Below are 17,630 nucleotides of genomic sequence, written 5' to 3' on the forward strand. Positions count from 1 at the left end.
CTTATGCAGCGGAATCGGTGTGTTGCTTAAATGACAGACATGAATATTTTGGTAATTTTTGTTTTTTTGAAAATTTGGTATCCGACCTTATGACAGACTAATCCAAGGGGACCAATCCCACCGCTCACTTGCGGAGCCCATTTAAAGCCAGAGTTTGTTTTGCTCTGTATGGACTTAGCTCACCGAAATTGGCACCAGGAGGAATCGAACTCGAGTTTTTTTTCCTCTGTATTTTGATAATTTAACATGGTGTTTAAGAAAATTAGGAGGTGCAAAAGAAGCTCTCTATTGGGAGATGTTATCCGCAGCAACTATAAAATTATCTTTTTTTTTATGTGCCCATTTTTATTATATTAATTAAATTATGATCTAACGAATTGAGAAGGATTTTAAGTTTCATGTTTGTAACAGTTAAGCCCTTTGAGTTTTTTAGGTAACAAATAAGTCATTTAAGTTGCTAATTTGTTGCAGTGTTATACCTTTCCAATTATCCTAAATTTACAAAAATACTGACATAACCGTTAATTCTAATGATAATCGTGATGAATTTGAGGCTCAACCTGACGTGAGCCATGAGACTCAAAAAGTTGAGGCGCAACTGGAATGAAGGATAACTGGAAAAAGGGTAATGATGCAACACATTAGAAACTTAAATGACCGATTTATTAGCTAAAAAACTCAGAAAACTTGTTTGATACCTAAAAAACTTAAATAATCTAACTATTACAAACATGAAACTTAAAGAACATCTAAATACATTTGACCTTAAATTATTCTATACGGTCTCTAAGTAAATTATCAAAATAAATTAATGTAAATGATAAAGAATTTAAACATATTAACTAAAGAAAAATGCTAACTAATGTTTATGGGATACTAGCTAAGAAACTAACTAAATTATGTAAAGTTGTAAACGATAATTATTATTTTTCAAAAAAATTATTGAACCTTGTATAATTTACTTTTTAAAATATAAAGAATACTCTTTTTAATTTTTTTTTTAATTTCTTTAATTAATAAATAACCCGTGTTTCGAAGACATTAATTAACATAAAAAAATAAATAAACTGTTTTACTTTTTGAAAGAAAAAAAAACCTGTTTTTGAATCATATATATATAAATAACCAGTTGTAGGAGGAGTATATGAAGGAAAGAAATCAAAGGTGAGAAGAAACCGATGACAGTTAGTTCCTCCGCTCAATTTGTCTCTTTCCAATTCGATTCTCTTCTCAATACTTCTTCCTGACGAACGAACGAACGAACAAACGATTCTTCTATTCTGATCACACACCACCCACCGACTTCACAACAACATGGCCGAATCGGTGGAACTTCCGACTCGCTTAGCGATCCTTCCCTTCCGTAACAAGGTTCTTTTACCTGGTGCTATCATCAGAATCCGTTGCACTTCCCCTAGCAGGTACTATTTTTTCCTTTTCTTTTTTAATTTATTGCCCACAATTTTGTTTATTTGGTTGCAATTTCTTATACTTAATTCATTTTTAGTTATTTCATTATTTTGATTTTGTGTTATGTGTTATCGTAGTTGACTCAAAAATTGGAACCACTTTACGTTTTTTTTTTTTTTAATTTCTACACTTAGTAATTCCATAATAGTTTGATAAATGGTACTAGTTGTGTTTTAGTTATGTTTACGGTGATTTTTTATTTTTTTTCACTTTTAGAATATTATTAGCAATTTTCTCTTTTAATCTAATATTTGTGGTGTAGTATTAATTTTATTCACCGCATGATAGGCTGATTCTAACTTCTAAGTTGGTTCTTTGTGGCTGTTCAAAAAAAAAGTTGGTTCTTTGTGGACCAGTATGTAAAAATCATTTTAAAATTCTAACGATGATAACAAGTAGAAGTTCATGGTCCTCCTTGTGCTTAAGACCGAGTAACCTATCGGTGTCAGGTTGACAAAAACAAGGAAAAACAAATATGAGTTGAGTTTTGAAACACATATTGTTTTCCCATGTTTTTGTTGAAAGACCCGGATTGACACCAATCAAGACACCGTCTCAACTCAGAAGACGGAGAGGATGTGAGTCATGTGACCTATTTCCGGAAGGGGACGTTGTTGGAGTTTCAAACGTTTTTCAAGTATCAATCCACGGTGGACCACCTATCAAAGTGATCCACCATTCCACCGTAAAATTTGTCTGCATGATAACTATATATTGTGATTTCATTTATCTGTACTTCTTAGCTCAAAAGTTAATGTATCGGCATGATATGTGAAAAAATGTTGTTTGATTTCTGCATTTGTCTTCAACCACTATGCGTGACTGTTTCCTTTGTTAATGAAGTGTGAAGTTGGTGGAACAAGAACTCTGGCAGAAAGAAGAGAAGGGGTTGATCGGCATCCTGCCTGTGCGTGATGCTCTTGAAATTAAGTCAGCAGGTACTACAGCATCTCAAGGTGATAAATTAGTTTTTTTTTTTCTTTCCTGTTTTCAGCTCAACAAGTGTTTGATTTAAATAAAAGAGGACAAATAACCTTCTTTTAGTTTGGTATATAAGGGGAGGGGATATCTATCTAATTTACCATCACACAATTGTTGTAATAAATGTTTTCTTGTGCTCGTGCTACGAATGGGTGTCAAATGACAGTGGTGTGGTGGTAGAAGGAGCAAGGTATCTCTGCAGCAACGGTGGAGGGTGCCGATGCCAATGAAGGTGTAGTGCAGTGGTGGCAAATATGAAGATGTCAAATGGTGATAGTGACGATGGTGGGTCTCAAGCTGTAGTAGTGGAGGGTGTCAAGTGGTAGTGGCGATGCTGGGGCTACCCAGTGGTGGCAAGTGGTGGTGGAGGGTGCTAAGTGACTCGGCAATGGAAATGTCAAGCAGCAAGTGAAGGTGTATGGTGTCAAGTGCGGTGCTAAGAGGGTGTGGCTATGGTGGAGGATGTAGTAGGTTGGTGATAGTTTACGGTGGCAATGACAGGCGCCCAATGATGGTGGTGGAGGGTGTTTTGTTGTGGTGGTGTAGGTGAGGTGGAGGATGTTTTTCGATTTCTGAACATAAGTTAGGTTGTTTTAGTATATTTAAAATGTTCGAAACCTATTTCTCTCTGCTGCAAACCCCCATTATTTGAATAAGTCAAAATTAAGGAAGGATGAATTTTGGCCCTCTTCATTTCCCTCGCCTTCCTCTTATGTTTTGGACCAGATAAAAGAAGTTCATAAAAATTTGTATAATCCACTCTATTTTCTCTGAACCCGAAACACTATGTAAAAAACTGATTTTCTAATATGCATGTTTACTCTGTCTCTTTGCAAGTGCAGGAACCGATATTCTAGACCAAAGCTCAAAACTTCAAGACGGTTCATCAGATTCTCTCAAGTCTGATACCAAAAAGCAGAATGACATTGTTCATTGGCACAACAGGTATAGATCAAGTGAATACCTTTTCATGTCACTTTAAGAATAAACCAAGTTTCTTGATGATACAATTATAAATGTAATAAAATTGTAAATGCTACCAGTTCGTCAGTCAATCTCAAATATGGGTGAAGTTTTTATGTATCTGTTAAGTTTTTTTTCCTTCCTTTTCCTGATATGTTCTTTAGTTTGTTGTCCTCTTTTTTTTTATTTGCGTGAGTGGGGTGGGGTTCTAAGTCTAACTGACAGTTTCTCCTTTATATTTCCACTTTCAGTTCATAATTTCAAAGGCCAAATAATACCTTTAATGTTGTAGAGTGAATCACGTTTATCTTGTGGATTTTGGAAAGTAAAACCTGCAAATTGAGATTGATTTTAATATACCTTCAATTCCAGGGGGGTTGCTGCTCGACCATTACATTTATCAAGGGGAGTGGAGAAACCAAGTGGGAGGGTCACATACACAGTTGTTCTTGAAGGCTTGTGCAGATTTAGTGTCCTGGAACTAAGCACAAGAGGAATATACCATACTGCAAGGATATCTTCCCTTGAGATGACTAAAACTGGTAAGGCATTCATCTTTTTCTCGGGCATTAGAATCGTATAGGAAATGTGTTATTTTTATACCATTTCAGTTTTCTTTGTAACGAATTAAAACAACTGAAGTGAGAGTAATGGCATTTGACAGTTGAATACCTGATAGAAATATGTTTCTCCCAAGGCTTGATTGTTTTGCTGTAAAAATTTGCCTTACTGGTTGGAGATCTGTGCCTTGCCTCCCATTTGATGTAAATATCATCTATCACATTTTGTTTTCTTGATACGAATGCACAGATCATTAAAGCATACGGCATAGGCACTGCTAGTAATTAGGATAGTATCCCAGATATGTGATTTTGTCAGAGAACGTAGTTAGTTTGATATGAGGCTCTGAGATATGTTTTAAGTTTAGTAAGACAGTCAATTACCAATTGAAAAAATGAAAAAGTTCAAATAACGACAACATTCATTACCTTTCTAAGTGGGAAGGGGTATGCTAGTTTACCAGGTCTTGAAATAGTATATTAATTTTTGGGCATTTCCATGATGATTTCAGCACTAATAAGATTTTTTCGCTATATCTTTGAAATGCTGATTTGCTTCTATTTTCCTAATCTAGAGATGGAACAAATAGAGCAAGACCCAGATTACTTAATGTTGTCTCGCCAATTCAAAGCAACAGCAATGGAGCTTATTTCTCTTTTGGAGCTGGTAAAACCTTGTAACTTCAACACTTCTACTAAGTAATAACATTATCTGAAAAACATTGAAATTCAATTCAAGCATTGAGCTTTAAATCCCTAGCGTTCTGGGATAATTGGTTGAATAATATCATTATAGTCCATGTTTGTATGAAATATTTTCAATATGGACTTTAAAATCCCTATTGGGGTTTCTGTATTTACATCTGGATACTGTCTGCATAGTCTAATAATAATTGATATGGACTTTGTTATAGGAATACACTGTTAATTATAAGTTTTTGGATATGTCATGTTTTGTGTATTGCATTTGTATTAGTAACTTATATTTAATTGCTTGTTACAGAAACAAAAAACCGGTGGAAGAACCAAAGTCCTTTTGGACAACGTTCCAGTTCACAAGTTGGCTGATATATTTGTTGCAAGTTTTGAAATAAGTTTTGAAGAACAACTATCTATGTTGGATTCAGTTGGCCCTAAATTGAGGCTTTCAAAAGCAACTGAGTTAGTTGATAGACATTTACAGGTTAGTAATGGAGTTAATGATGCTTGTCATGGGGTTGGTGTTATATCTTCTGTCTCTAATTCTTTCTACTTGTGTTCGTCTATTTTCAACAGTCAATACGTGTAGCTGAGAAAATTACACAGAAGGTTGAAGGACAATTGTCAAAATCTCAAAAAGAATTTCTTCTGCGGCAGCAGGTGAGCTTCCAACTATCTTTTTGATATATTTGTCAAATGTTAGTACAGGTGTGTGGTGGATATATTGATAAAAAGATTTACAAAATTCAATTATGTTTGTAGGCAAGGTTTTTGTTGACTACTCCATCCATTCCAAAATAACTGTCGCTTTAGCAAAAAAATTTGTTCCAAAATAAGTGTCGTTTTACTTTTCAATGCAACAACGGAACGCGTTTTCCGAATTTTTCCTAGTTCAAATATTATTTTTAACGGCAAAAAAAACTGGAAAACGCGTTCCAAAGTTTGTATTCAAGGGCAAAAATGGAAGGGAAAGAGAATCATAATATTGTGTTGGTAATATTCTTAGTCTTAAAGCCGTCACTTGTAGTTGGACTTAGATGATTCTGTGATATATACTACATTTAGCTATTAGGTGATTAACTGACAGTTGCATGGATTTTCTGATTTCCTTCACAGCAGTAATACACTGATAAAATAGTTATACCAGATGATTTAAAAAGGCTTGGTCAGCTTTGCTTCAGGGTAGCATTTTACTGCTTTCTTATCTAGTTAAGGTTTTTATCTAATTGAGATGTTCTTGTTTCCTTTTTTTCATAAAATATTATTTTAGATGAGGGCTATAAAAGAAGAACTTGGTGATAATGAGGATGATGAGGATGACCTGGTTGCTCTTGAAAGGAAGATGCAGAAGGCAGGAATGCCACCAAATGTATGGAAACATGCACACAGAGAGTTGAGGTACTTTTTGATAGAATCATAATGAAATATGGTGATGATTGATCTTTGTCAGGAATTACTTGCTCTATATGTTAAGTAAATTGATGAAAAATCAGATATTGTCATTATCAAAGTGATTCTACAACCTTGTAGAGACAATCAGTTCATTTTACTATAATTGTTCTCTCAGGAGGCTTAAAAAAATGCAGCCTCAGCAACCTGGGTATAACAGTTCGCGGGTTTACCTTGATCTTCTTGCTGATCTGCCCTGGCAGAAGGCCAGCGAAGAGATTGAAATGGACTTAAGAGCTGCACAAAAGCGACTGGACAGTGATCACTATGGTTTAGTGAAGGTCAAGCAAAGAATTATTGAATACCTGGCAGTTCGCAAGGTTGCTAAAACTCTGTTACTATGCCTGTCAGTATCTACTGGATTGTAAAATTTAATGTGTTTCTAATTTTAGTGTGTATGCATCACAGCTTAAACCAGATGCAAGAGGTCCAGTGCTGTGCTTTGTTGGGCCACCAGGTGTCGGGAAAACATCATTGGCATCTTCTATTGCTGCAGCTTTGGGAAGAAAGTTTATCCGCATATCCCTTGGTGGAGTCAAGGATGAGGCCGATATTAGAGGACATAGGAGAACATATGTTGGAAGCATGCCTGGACGGCTTATAGATGGATTAAAGGTTAAATTGCACTTTATAAATTTTTATAATTGCACTAATAGTGTCTGATATATGCGACATTCGCAAATACATGTGATAAGTTATAATGGCTTTAGATTATTTTAATACATGGAATGCTTGCATTTTCTTGTTTTCTTTTTTCCGTTTGGTTTTGTTCTAGTGAATCAAACTAGAGCTAGTCAATATTGGGAACATTGGAGACTAAATCTAGATTTCAAATGTTTGTACAACTGTATATGGAGAGTGCTGATTCAATTAAACACTACCTAGAAGAATGTTCATTAATTTTAAGATTGGGACATTAGGTGTGGGTTGTTTAGAAAAAAAATGCAACTATGTAGATTTGGTGCACATATGACCGGGGGTAGTCAACCATATATTTCTTTCAATGAATTCTCGATTGAAATAACATTTGTTTATCCTCGATTAAAATAAATAAGTGTTAGACATGCAATCACATAGTACATGGAATGTAAGTATAGCAAGAGATACACAACTCCTTACTTAAAGATGAAAATTAAACACAAATCCTTACTCATTTAGATACTGTACAACATGATGAGGAGATAGAGGAAGATGTCAACCATAGGATCCAAACAAAGTTGATAAAATGGAAGAATACTTTGGATGTGATATGCACAGTAAAGTTACACTCAAATGCAAAGAAAGTTTCACTACATAGCTATATGACCGTCTTATTAAGACCTGCAATGCTGTATAAAACTACATATTGGGCTTCAAAGAAACAAGAACATAAATTCAATGAGATGAGGAAGCAATGATAGATGAGCAGTTGCTCAAGACAAGATAGGATTAAGAGTGCAATCATTATTCATTAAGAGGAAATTGGGGTAACTTTCATTCTAGAAAAGATGATAGAGTTCCCTCTTAGGTGATTTAGACATTGACGGAGAACATTTGTTGAAAAATTGGTTTGGTATTCTTGACCAGGACCAAGAAACCAAAGTTCTACATATGCAAACCACTCTATAAGTGATTTTCCCATCAACCTTTTCCAAGGTGATAGTTAGGGTTTCAGAAACAGAGCAAGAAGGGACATCATTTAAAGTTTTCTGACTTGACCAAGGGTTTTCTGATATCATTTTTTTCTTGCAAAACAAATGAGTCACATCGGAAATCTAGGCAAACAGCAAAGGACCAAGGAGCACGACCAAAATGGATTGGGGCGAGGCTGGCGACCGGATTTAGGTGGTCAGTGTGGAGTGAAGGCAATTGCTGGGCACTGCATGAGTTACACATGCCGAGAAGGTGGCTGCGAATGGTGGTACATAGAGTGTTTTCCTATGATGATGCTTGGTGGAATGGCTGGATTGTGACTTCTAAGATGGTTTCCGATAATGGGAAATGAGCTGGCTGGTAGCGGTGATTTTTTTTCTCTAAAAAAGAACAGAAGAGGGGGCACAAGAATAGAGGATTCTGCTGGACCAGCTGACAGAAACCTTGGCAGCCAGAACAGAAGAAGGTCCAAGTTGAGATACTAAGAATTTAGCCAAACAGATCTGTGAAATTCTGAGTGATTACTGATTAGTATACACCTGTAATGATTAAACCTTATGTTTACAAGAAAAATTAATGTAAGTGCAACTTACTGAGTACACGAATGTGTTATGGTTGAGTCCATATCAGAATGTTATAAAGACACTCATTGTACATAAATATACAATTCCTTGAATCTAAGTCTATAAATACTTCTATTTCCAACCGTCTTCGTCTTCTTTGTTCTTTGATGATCGCATGATAATAAGTTTAGTTTTTTGTGTAATTTCACTGATTTGGAACAATCCAGAGAGAAAATGGAGGTTAACTAATAGTTTTGATTAGTGAATTAATGTAGCAGGGTTATGTCTGTTTACAATCTTATGGTGTAAGGTTTAAATTCATATTTGCCAATATTGCGTGTTTATATGTAAATTATATAATATAACGGATGCATAGATACATTTGGAGAACAATTATCTTGAATGTTAATGCAGTGCTTCATTATAAGCATTTGTTATACTGGAAAGCAGAAAACAAGGCTGTTATGCTGCTTTTTCCCTCTCTGCTCATTGTAATATATACTTAATGTCTAGAAGGGAAAGCATGTGACTGAACCAAATAATATAATTAATAAAAAATTATTTATGTCTCTCTCTCTCTTTACATATACTGATTGATGCTTCTCACATTTGACCTATAGAAAGTAGCTGTTTGCAATCCTGTTATGTTGCTTGATGAAGTTGACAAGACGGGTTCTGATGTTCGTGGAGATCCAGCTTCAGCATTGCTAGAGGTTCTTGATCCAGAACAAAATAAAACATTCAATGATCAGTATCCTACAAAATTCAAAATGTCTTCTCTCAATTTGGTTCCCCAATCCTACATTCTTTTGGATTTGAGAATTTGTGTATATATCCTTTCTCATGTAGAATTATTTATGTGTCTTGTTTTTCCTTTTCATACACCCAAACACACACAAGCCTTTTCTAATTGGTACACTTTTTCTTTTGCATTTTTACTATCTGGTTGTCTCATGTAATATATTTTTGTGTAGACTTCACTTTTCCCTCTTCGATGATTGATGAGGATGAGTTATTTCTAACTTCTATTTCTTTAACAAAAATTGATGACATTGTGTTAATGTTACCAAAACATGTTCATTTTTGTTGTTTTTAAAACGTTCACTGCTAAGGAGGATAAGATATCCTCCTTATGACTGGCTTCATATCTTTCCACTCACTAATGATGTTTCTTCTATTATAAAAAGATAAAAAGATTCATTCTGAAGTTATTCCTTAAATTTATCTAGCTATTTGAATGTTCCATTTGATCTGTCCAAGGTAATTTTTGTGGCTACAGCAAATAGGATGCAGCCTATTCCTCCACCGCTTCTAGATAGGATGGAAGTGATTGAGCTTCCTGGATATACACCTGAGGAAAAGCTCCAAATAGCCATGAAGCATTTGATTCCAAGAGTTTTGCTCCAACATGGTTTGAGTTCTGTGTTTATTGAGATTCCAGAGGTATTGAATTTTTTAAAATTGATCCAGAAACATTCAAAGTTTCTGCTTATTCAGTGGAAGTGTTAATATTTTGGGCACCATCTCGATTAAAATAAAACAAACAAATCGATCCATATTTCAAAGAAGAGGGAAAACAGAGACAGTTGATGTATTTAGTTTTACACGTTTAGATGATTGTACGAGTTAGCAATTCAGTGTTATAATTATTCAATCCAACAGATCAATATTCTCTGTCTGCACAAATCTTGGAAATTTATTGGTTTCTATGTTTTAGACATGGTCAGACATTTTTTTCTTTTGTTTTAAACATAAGGTCATCCATTCTGTTCTGTTTGTACTCTTGGAAAGCAACTTTGTTATATAGAATTCTAATTTGGAACTATTTTGACACAGGCGATGGTGAAACTTATCATTCAAAGATATACTAGGGAAGCTGGTGTACGGAATTTGGAGAGGAATCTTGCTGCCCTGGCTCGTGCTGCTGCAGTAAGAGTTGTAGAGCAAGAACAAGTTGTTCCATTAAACAAAGGGATGCAAGGAATTTCTACTCCACTTCTGGAAAATAGACTCGCTGATGGAACTGGAGTTGAAGTGGATCTGATGCCAATGAGTGTAAATAGCCAGAACATCTCAAACACATTCAGGATTGCCTCTCTGTTGGTTGTTGATGAAACCATGCTTGAAAAAGTTCTCGGGGTAATTGATATGCACTACTATGACTACGTTATATAATCAAGATGTTAAATTGCGGTCATTTGCGATCCTTGATAACGTGGAGAATCGCAAATAAATGCGCTTGATGTGGCCACAATCGTAGTTGCGATGACAACAAAAACATGATGTCGCGGCCACAGATCGGGGATCCGGAATTTTTCCGAACCTTGTTTATAATGCATTTTTTACAAATATGAATTTTTCATTCGTTATGATATTATCATGAAGCATAGTTTAGTTGATCAGATGCTCAACCAGACTAATGCCCATTTGTTATCAACTGCAGCCTCCAAGATTTGATGATAGTGAAGCGGCAGAGCGTGTGGCTTCCCCTGGGGTCTCTGTTGGGCTGGTTTGGACTGCTTTTGGCGGAGAAGTTCAGTTTGTGGAGGCTACAGAAATGGTAGGGAAGGGCGAACTGCATCTCACTGGACAACTTGGTGATGTAATCAAAGAATCAGCTCAGATTGCACTAACATGGGTAAACAATCATATCAGTGGACTTACGTTCCCTATCGCCCTTACAGTTTTATGTCTTTAACTTACAATTAAGCCATTGAATTCATATAATCTATATATATCTTCTTGTGCACGATGGTTTAGTGTGTGGTTATATATATATAATAGTATTATATATATATATATATATATATATATATATATATATTAAATAAATATCTTATTTTATATTTATATAATAGTAATAGTAATCTAGCTCCCTTGCCACCGTTAGCCTGCTGTAGCGTTATTCCATTCGGTCCCACCCCAAGGCTGAGCCTTATTGTGTCTTGTGTAAAATACTATATTTATTTGGAATTTTAGAATTTTAAAAAATTACTTCAGTTTTCTATTACATATATAATTTATAATGGTGAATGATTATATTATATCAAATAATAATTTATGTTGTCAAAATAATTTTGGTAAGTAATTAGGAATTCAGGTAGAAATATGATATTTCATCTTCATTGGTTCACTCTTATTTGCATCTCTGTATGTTTTATCGGGACCATTGGCATAAGGGGGTGTAACGGGCTAACAGCTGTGGTTATAAATTCTACTACATCTAGTTATCTAAGATCATCTAGAGGTGTCACTTTGTGTTACAAAATGAAAAAGTTCTTGAAATATGTCTCCGTGAACAGAAATGATATTCGCTCATTGCCTGCCATGTTTGTTTGCATTGAACATTTGTCATCCCACTGTTATATGTGCTCAACACATGCATGGATTTGGATTGAGAATCATTATTTGCCTTTTGACTTTAAAGGATTAATTCATATTTTATAGGTAAGGGCAAGGGCAACTGATCTTAGGCTGGATGCTGCAAAGGGATTTAATCTTTTGGAGGGCCGTGATGTACATATTCATTTTCCTGCGGGTGCTGTTCCTAAAGATGGGCCCTCGGCAGGTGTAACTTTAGTCACGTCATTGGTATCGCTTTTCACTCAGAAAAGTGTGAGATCAGATACAGCTATGACTGGAGAGATGACATTGAGGGGACTAGTTCTACCAGTCGGAGGTGTTAAGGATAAGGTAAAATTCTCATGTCTTCATGACCTGACAGTTAACTTTCTGAGGGGGGACTATGGGCATTATGATAGTATTATCAAAGAAAATAAGGAAAATCCCCCGTTACAGGATGGAACCCCAAGAGTATTCCGGAGACTCTAGTCTAGACTCTCGTAATGCCAAAATGGCCATCAAGTCTATACAATTTACAAAATACCCCCTCTCTAAATCTCTTCTTTTATTATTGCTAACTAACTAAGCCTCTTAACTATGCTCTCAATTAACTAACCTATGAATGCTTATTGGCACGTCTTGTGCTGAGAAGGCTTATTGTTTATATATATATATATATATATATATATATATATATATATATATATATATATATATATATATATATATATATATATATATATATATATATATATATATATATATATATATATATATATATATATATATAGGGGTTTGCTAACTTAGACCCACCTAAAAATATGAAGGTCTAAGTTAGCAAGGTGCACATTTTCACTTTGGACAAAAAAACCTTGACATTTAGTTATTTTACACTAGAAAATTGGTTGCTCAAACTCCACATCGAGTAGCATGGGATGCTTGGGCGAGTATTTAAATGAATTTCAATTAAGAAAATGATCCCCTCCAATCACTCCTCTATTTATAGCAAGCATGCGTTATTTGGCCTAACTATCTATCGAACACACCCATTAACTAACTACCGTCTACCGATAAAGGGATTGTGTATCAATGTCATTGTAGCGGTATATGAAGGTGCTGCTGAAGATCCCAGAAACCGGTTGGATGTGGTTAGGGTTTTTGATTTTTTTTAAATAAAAATACAGAACTTGGAAACAGTATTATATTGTCAATAAAGTGGTCTTTTCACGTTGCACACCCTTAGAATTTGCCAATAAAATTATTCAGCCTTGCTCACTTATGCAAGTTTTAATTAAGTTTTTCCTAAAATGCCTGTCTTTTTTATGCCGCCACACTGTCTACCGTAAATGGTAACATGCTACATAAAACAATGTATTCGTGGGGTTAGTTTGCCACACCATCTGAATATAACCATTGACAGACAGACTGACAATGACAGGTTAAAAAGGTTAAAGATGTACAGAGTGGCATAATTTGATTTTTGTTTATCTCCCACACAGATATTAGCTGCCCATCGTTATGGTATCAAGAGAGTTATCTTGCCTGAAAGGAACCTTAAAGACTTGGTTGAAGTACCATCATCAGTGCTGGCCAATTTGGAGGTAATTCTGCTTGCAGAATGGTGCTCAGACAGTTTTGAGCTGAGCATGGTTCCTACAAATTCTCATTTATATATTTTCAAATATACTGTACACCCTGTATTTGGTTTTCTACATTCTTATGGTGCTCTAATAATACCTTATCATTGCTGAAATGTAACACAAAATCATTATTTCCTTTTTGGATTTTGTTAACAGATACTGCTTGCTAAACGAATGGAAGATGTGTTAGAGCATGCTTTTGATGGAGGGTGCCCATGGAGACAACACTCTAAGTTATAGCAGTATTCTTGACTTACAAGTTACAACAACACGTATTAGTACACCTCTTGTGTTTCAATCATTAATGGCTTGTACATCGATTCAAACACTGTGAAATCTGAATGTTGTTGTGATATTGGGGACCAAGTATATTCAACTGGACTGTCCTAATCGACCAAAGAACAGGAAAACGACAATTTGGATGGGAGCTGGCATGTCAGTGTATATCATTAGGACCCACTCCAGCCTCGACAATTGAAGTTGTTCTTGTGATCACAACTTGTGAGAGGTGAGCAACATGCTCTTCATTTAACATCATCTTCTCGACCTCACTGTGTTGTAAATTGTGTTTGTATGTTCTGCCCCCTTTTTCTTCTAAAGTAGACTGTGCATAAGATAAAATAATAAAACATTGATTTCTCTAAACATGAAGGGAGCTCTCTCTTTAAAATGTAGTTTTTGTTTTGTTACTTTTTTACCGCCGACTCTACTAGCCCTTCATTTTGTTTACAATACGTGGCTTACTAATAAACAGGTTGAATCATGTTATGAAACCAAGTTTTATATATGTTAAGTATAAAAATAGTTTAAATGATGAAAATTATTTTAATGATACTTTCTTCACATTTGCTTATATTTGATTTTGGTTGTAAAAATTGAAGTACTTACTAAAAGAGAAAAGGTTAAGGTTTAAATGTTAGTGTGTTCAAATCTTTGTAAAATTCAATGGTTAAGTGCAAGATTCTACATTTTGGATTTCAAATGTAACTGTGAAAGAGAATTATTTTCTTTTAAATTAAGTGTAAGTGAGGTTGATGATCATTTTACAATTGTTTCTGATGAGTTTAAATTTAAAGTTATACTTTTATCACTATACTAACCTCTCATGGACCAAAGCGAATTGAAATTTAAATGAAAGCATAATTGAAAGCGTCGAAACAAAATTCACATGAGAGTTGCAGAGATTACTTTTACGAAGAAAGATGCGAGGTTGTGGAGAGTTAATTTCACGATTCTCAACTTTCCATCCTAGCTTTAGTAATGTTAAAGATATCTGAAAGTGCAGAAAAGTTGTGCGCCTTCTATTCATCGTGATGTTTTGCGAATTGTGATGGTTAATTAGCGCACTCATGTTCTTTTTTTTTTTGTTAATTTCGTCGGACAATATTTCCTTTTTTATGCCAGTCTAATGTGTGGTGACAACTTGTAAAGTTTATGATCACTGACTGCAAGGCAAATTACGCCATTGATTAGTTTGCGTGTGGTTTCTAGTTCTATTTAAAGCAAGTTTGCTCCCTTTGTGTCGCGAAAACAAACAAATAATAGTAGGTTTCATGTATCGTAGAGCAATAGATTAAAGAAACAAAATTATAGATGACGTCTGATATATTTTCTTCTTTTTTAACCATATGATTTTTAAGGAATTTTTTTTTTAACTATCCAAAGTTCAATCGGAAAATAAATAAAATATGACCAGTCAAAAATTGAACTCGATATTCTCAATTAACTTAACTTCAACTTAGCTATGTTTTTAAACTCTTGTTTCCATGGTGAAACCCCACTGCAAAGCTTCAACTAGACACACTACTGGTAACAAGTCACATGTTTTACAATACAAACACACTAAAGCTTTTTTCTTCTTTAGAGAATAGCACAATAAAGCTTTTTAAACATTTGAGAATGTGATATACTTCCCAATTCTCTTTTCAATTCTCTTTATTGTTACTATACACTATAGATAGATACACGTACTCTTTATTTTATGTAAAAAATCCAATGTATCCATGCGTTACGCGACAAATTTCTAATGGTTTCAAGCTAATATGACATATATCTATAAAATGTTACCAAATGTAACCAAATCAAAACAGAAAAGCAAGCAGAAGAAAACAGAATTTTAGCTTCTATTTGGCTTTTGCCAGAGTAAGTTTTCCTTATCCAATCAACGTGCAGTATCAGATTCCACCAAACTAATCATATTTCTTGTATATAAAAACAATATATTAATACAATATTGCCCCCACCCCATCACATTATAAGGCCTAAAAACATATTCCATTTCTCACAATCACACACTCAACCAAAAAAAGAGAACTATATGGAAAAACTTAGAAGCATGAAGTTCCTCATATACATAGTTTTTTCTCTTCTTTTTCTTTCTCAACACTCAAATGGTTATGGCTCCAATCTTATCCTTCAATCTTGTAGGGATGCCTCTAATAATGACCCAAATTTGAGCTATGATTTTTGTGTTACATCCCTCAATGAAGCTTGCAAGAACAAATCACAACCTACCAAACTTGAAGATCTTGTGAACATATCAATTCAGCTAACCAAGTCCAATGGAACCAAAATCATTTCCATAATTTCAAAGCAGTTGCAAAACCAAACTCAAGATGAATATGTCAAATCATGTTTACAAGATTGTTTTGATCTTTACAATGATTCACTTTCATCTTTAGATGATGCTTTGGTTGCTTTCAATAAATCAAAGGATTTGGACACGGCCGGTATAAACGTTAGCGCCGCCTTAGATGATTCGGTTACATGTGAAGATCAATTCAAAGAAAGGAAAGAGAAAAATGAAACTTCTCCTTTAACAAAAGAGAATCGTGTTTACTTTCAACTCAACGTCATATCTCTATCTTTTATTCAAATGATTCATCAACATAACTAGCTAGCTAGCTCTTGAGAAGAAGCATGTACATGTAGTGTTCTGTGAGTCATGTGAAATTAATTTTACTAGTTTCATATGTGAAAAAAGTTGAATTGTGGATGAAAATTAGAGATGAAAAAAATAAAATTAATCTAGAGATGGATTGTATTTATTCATATCTAATTTTTGTTGGTTATTACTTGTCTTTTTAAATATATATATATATATATATATATTGATATTATTTCTGTCAAAAAAATAATATTGATATTATATGTTATTCTGTATATTTTTTGGGTGTAAACCGGGTAATCCCTCGAGCTTTGTAGGATTTAAATGGACGGCAAACTCTCCTTAAGAGGTTTAACGTTGTTGTATGCCTAGGACTAAGACAGAGATCGAACTCAGAATTGTATTGAGGTTGAAATTGTAAGTGTGATTTTCTTTTTTCTTTTTTCTTTTTATTTGAAAGAGTGTGATGATTTTCATATGAAGGAATTGCTTTTTTTTTTCTTTGTTTTGTTTCCTTCTAAAGTTTAGTCTATGATTTTCTTTTAACAACAAAGTTTAGTCTATTTTTAATATCATGATGAGTATATCTAAATTATATCGAGCTACCGTAATTTTTTTAAAAATTACACTTTATAATTTTTATAATATTATAGTGAACTACCGTAATTCTGACATATTCACCGACACCCGAGTATGTGGTACCAAAGATAAGTTTGTTATTATAGTATTTTTTTTTGTTGTGTGTTTTTTATGTTGCGTGATGATAAGTTGATAGCAACCAAGATTTTCTTCCTTAGCTTCTTGTTATTATTGTTATTGTTGTTATTATTGGATGGGTATGGTATGGCTAACAGGTGAGAAGCTAGTTACCAATTCGGTTTGATTGGACAAAAGTAGAAAGTGATTGTGACATATAAGTCACTTTTTATAGGTCCACTTAGAACTTTGGGTTGGACAGTGCTAACTTCATGCATATTCCATCTTGTGCTTTACTAGTTTTGGTGAAAATAAAATAAATAAATTCTTTTTGTTTGTACTAACATTATCATCATACAAAATTAATGCATGTTGTTGGAATGAGACCAAGTCAAAATTTACTATGATGTGTGATCATTAGTATTTAGTATTTATTTTTATAATTATAAAAACAATTGAAAGAGAGGATGATATCTCATATGAAATTTCGTATTAATATTATGATAACCCAAAAAATAATATAAAAAAAAAGTAGTCCTAATTAAGGATTTGTTTTTTCTCTTGTTTGCCGTTTGTGGAAATCGTTGCATATTTGCAATGATGACATTCCATTCTTAACCATAGACAATGATAACATACCGGTAATCATGGCTCCAAGCCTTCTCAATACCGTAGAAGATAGATTGTAGCTCTCGTTAATATTGGCAGTAATACCACAGCTGCCTAAGAAACCCAATAACCAGTTGTT

The 17,630-nt window shown here is 34.2% G+C and overlaps 2 protein-coding genes across 3 annotated transcripts; both read left to right on the forward strand.

Moving 5' to 3' along the window:
* The first annotated feature begins 1,047 nt into the window (after positions 1-1,047).
* On the forward strand, positions 1,048-14,076 carry LOC123923932 (lon protease homolog 2, peroxisomal-like). 2 transcript variants are annotated; one of them, XM_045976672.1, is made up of 17 exons: positions 1,048-1,421; positions 2,314-2,426; positions 3,294-3,396; positions 3,787-3,956; positions 4,550-4,641; positions 4,978-5,157; positions 5,250-5,333; positions 5,944-6,071; positions 6,241-6,442; positions 6,531-6,737; positions 8,938-9,068; positions 9,547-9,760; positions 10,154-10,456; positions 10,761-10,955; positions 11,765-12,010; positions 13,159-13,260; positions 13,456-14,076. In XM_045976672.1, the coding sequence occupies exons 1-17, from the start codon at positions 1,315-1,317 to the stop codon at positions 13,537-13,539; spliced, it is 2,661 nt and encodes an 886-aa protein (XP_045832628.1). In that variant the 5' UTR covers positions 1,048-1,314; the 3' UTR covers positions 13,540-14,076. The 2 variants fall into 2 exon arrangements, with proteins under 2 accessions (XP_045832628.1, XP_045832629.1); XM_045976673.1 differs by having other exon boundaries at positions 2,314-2,408.
* A 1,463-nt stretch (positions 14,077-15,539) lies between these two features.
* Positions 15,540-16,694, forward strand: LOC123923933 (putative invertase inhibitor). The gene has a single exon (XM_045976675.1). It carries the CDS (start codon positions 15,617-15,619, stop codon positions 16,193-16,195), a length of 579 nt encoding a protein of 192 aa, XP_045832631.1. The 5' UTR covers positions 15,540-15,616; the 3' UTR covers positions 16,196-16,694.
* The last annotated feature ends 936 nt before the right edge of the window (positions 16,695-17,630 follow it).

Source organism: Trifolium pratense, linkage group LG4, assembly GCF_020283565.1.
Source record: "Trifolium pratense cultivar HEN17-A07 linkage group LG4, ARS_RC_1.1, whole genome shotgun sequence".
NCBI lineage: Eukaryota > Viridiplantae > Streptophyta > Magnoliopsida > Fabales > Fabaceae > Trifolium > Trifolium pratense.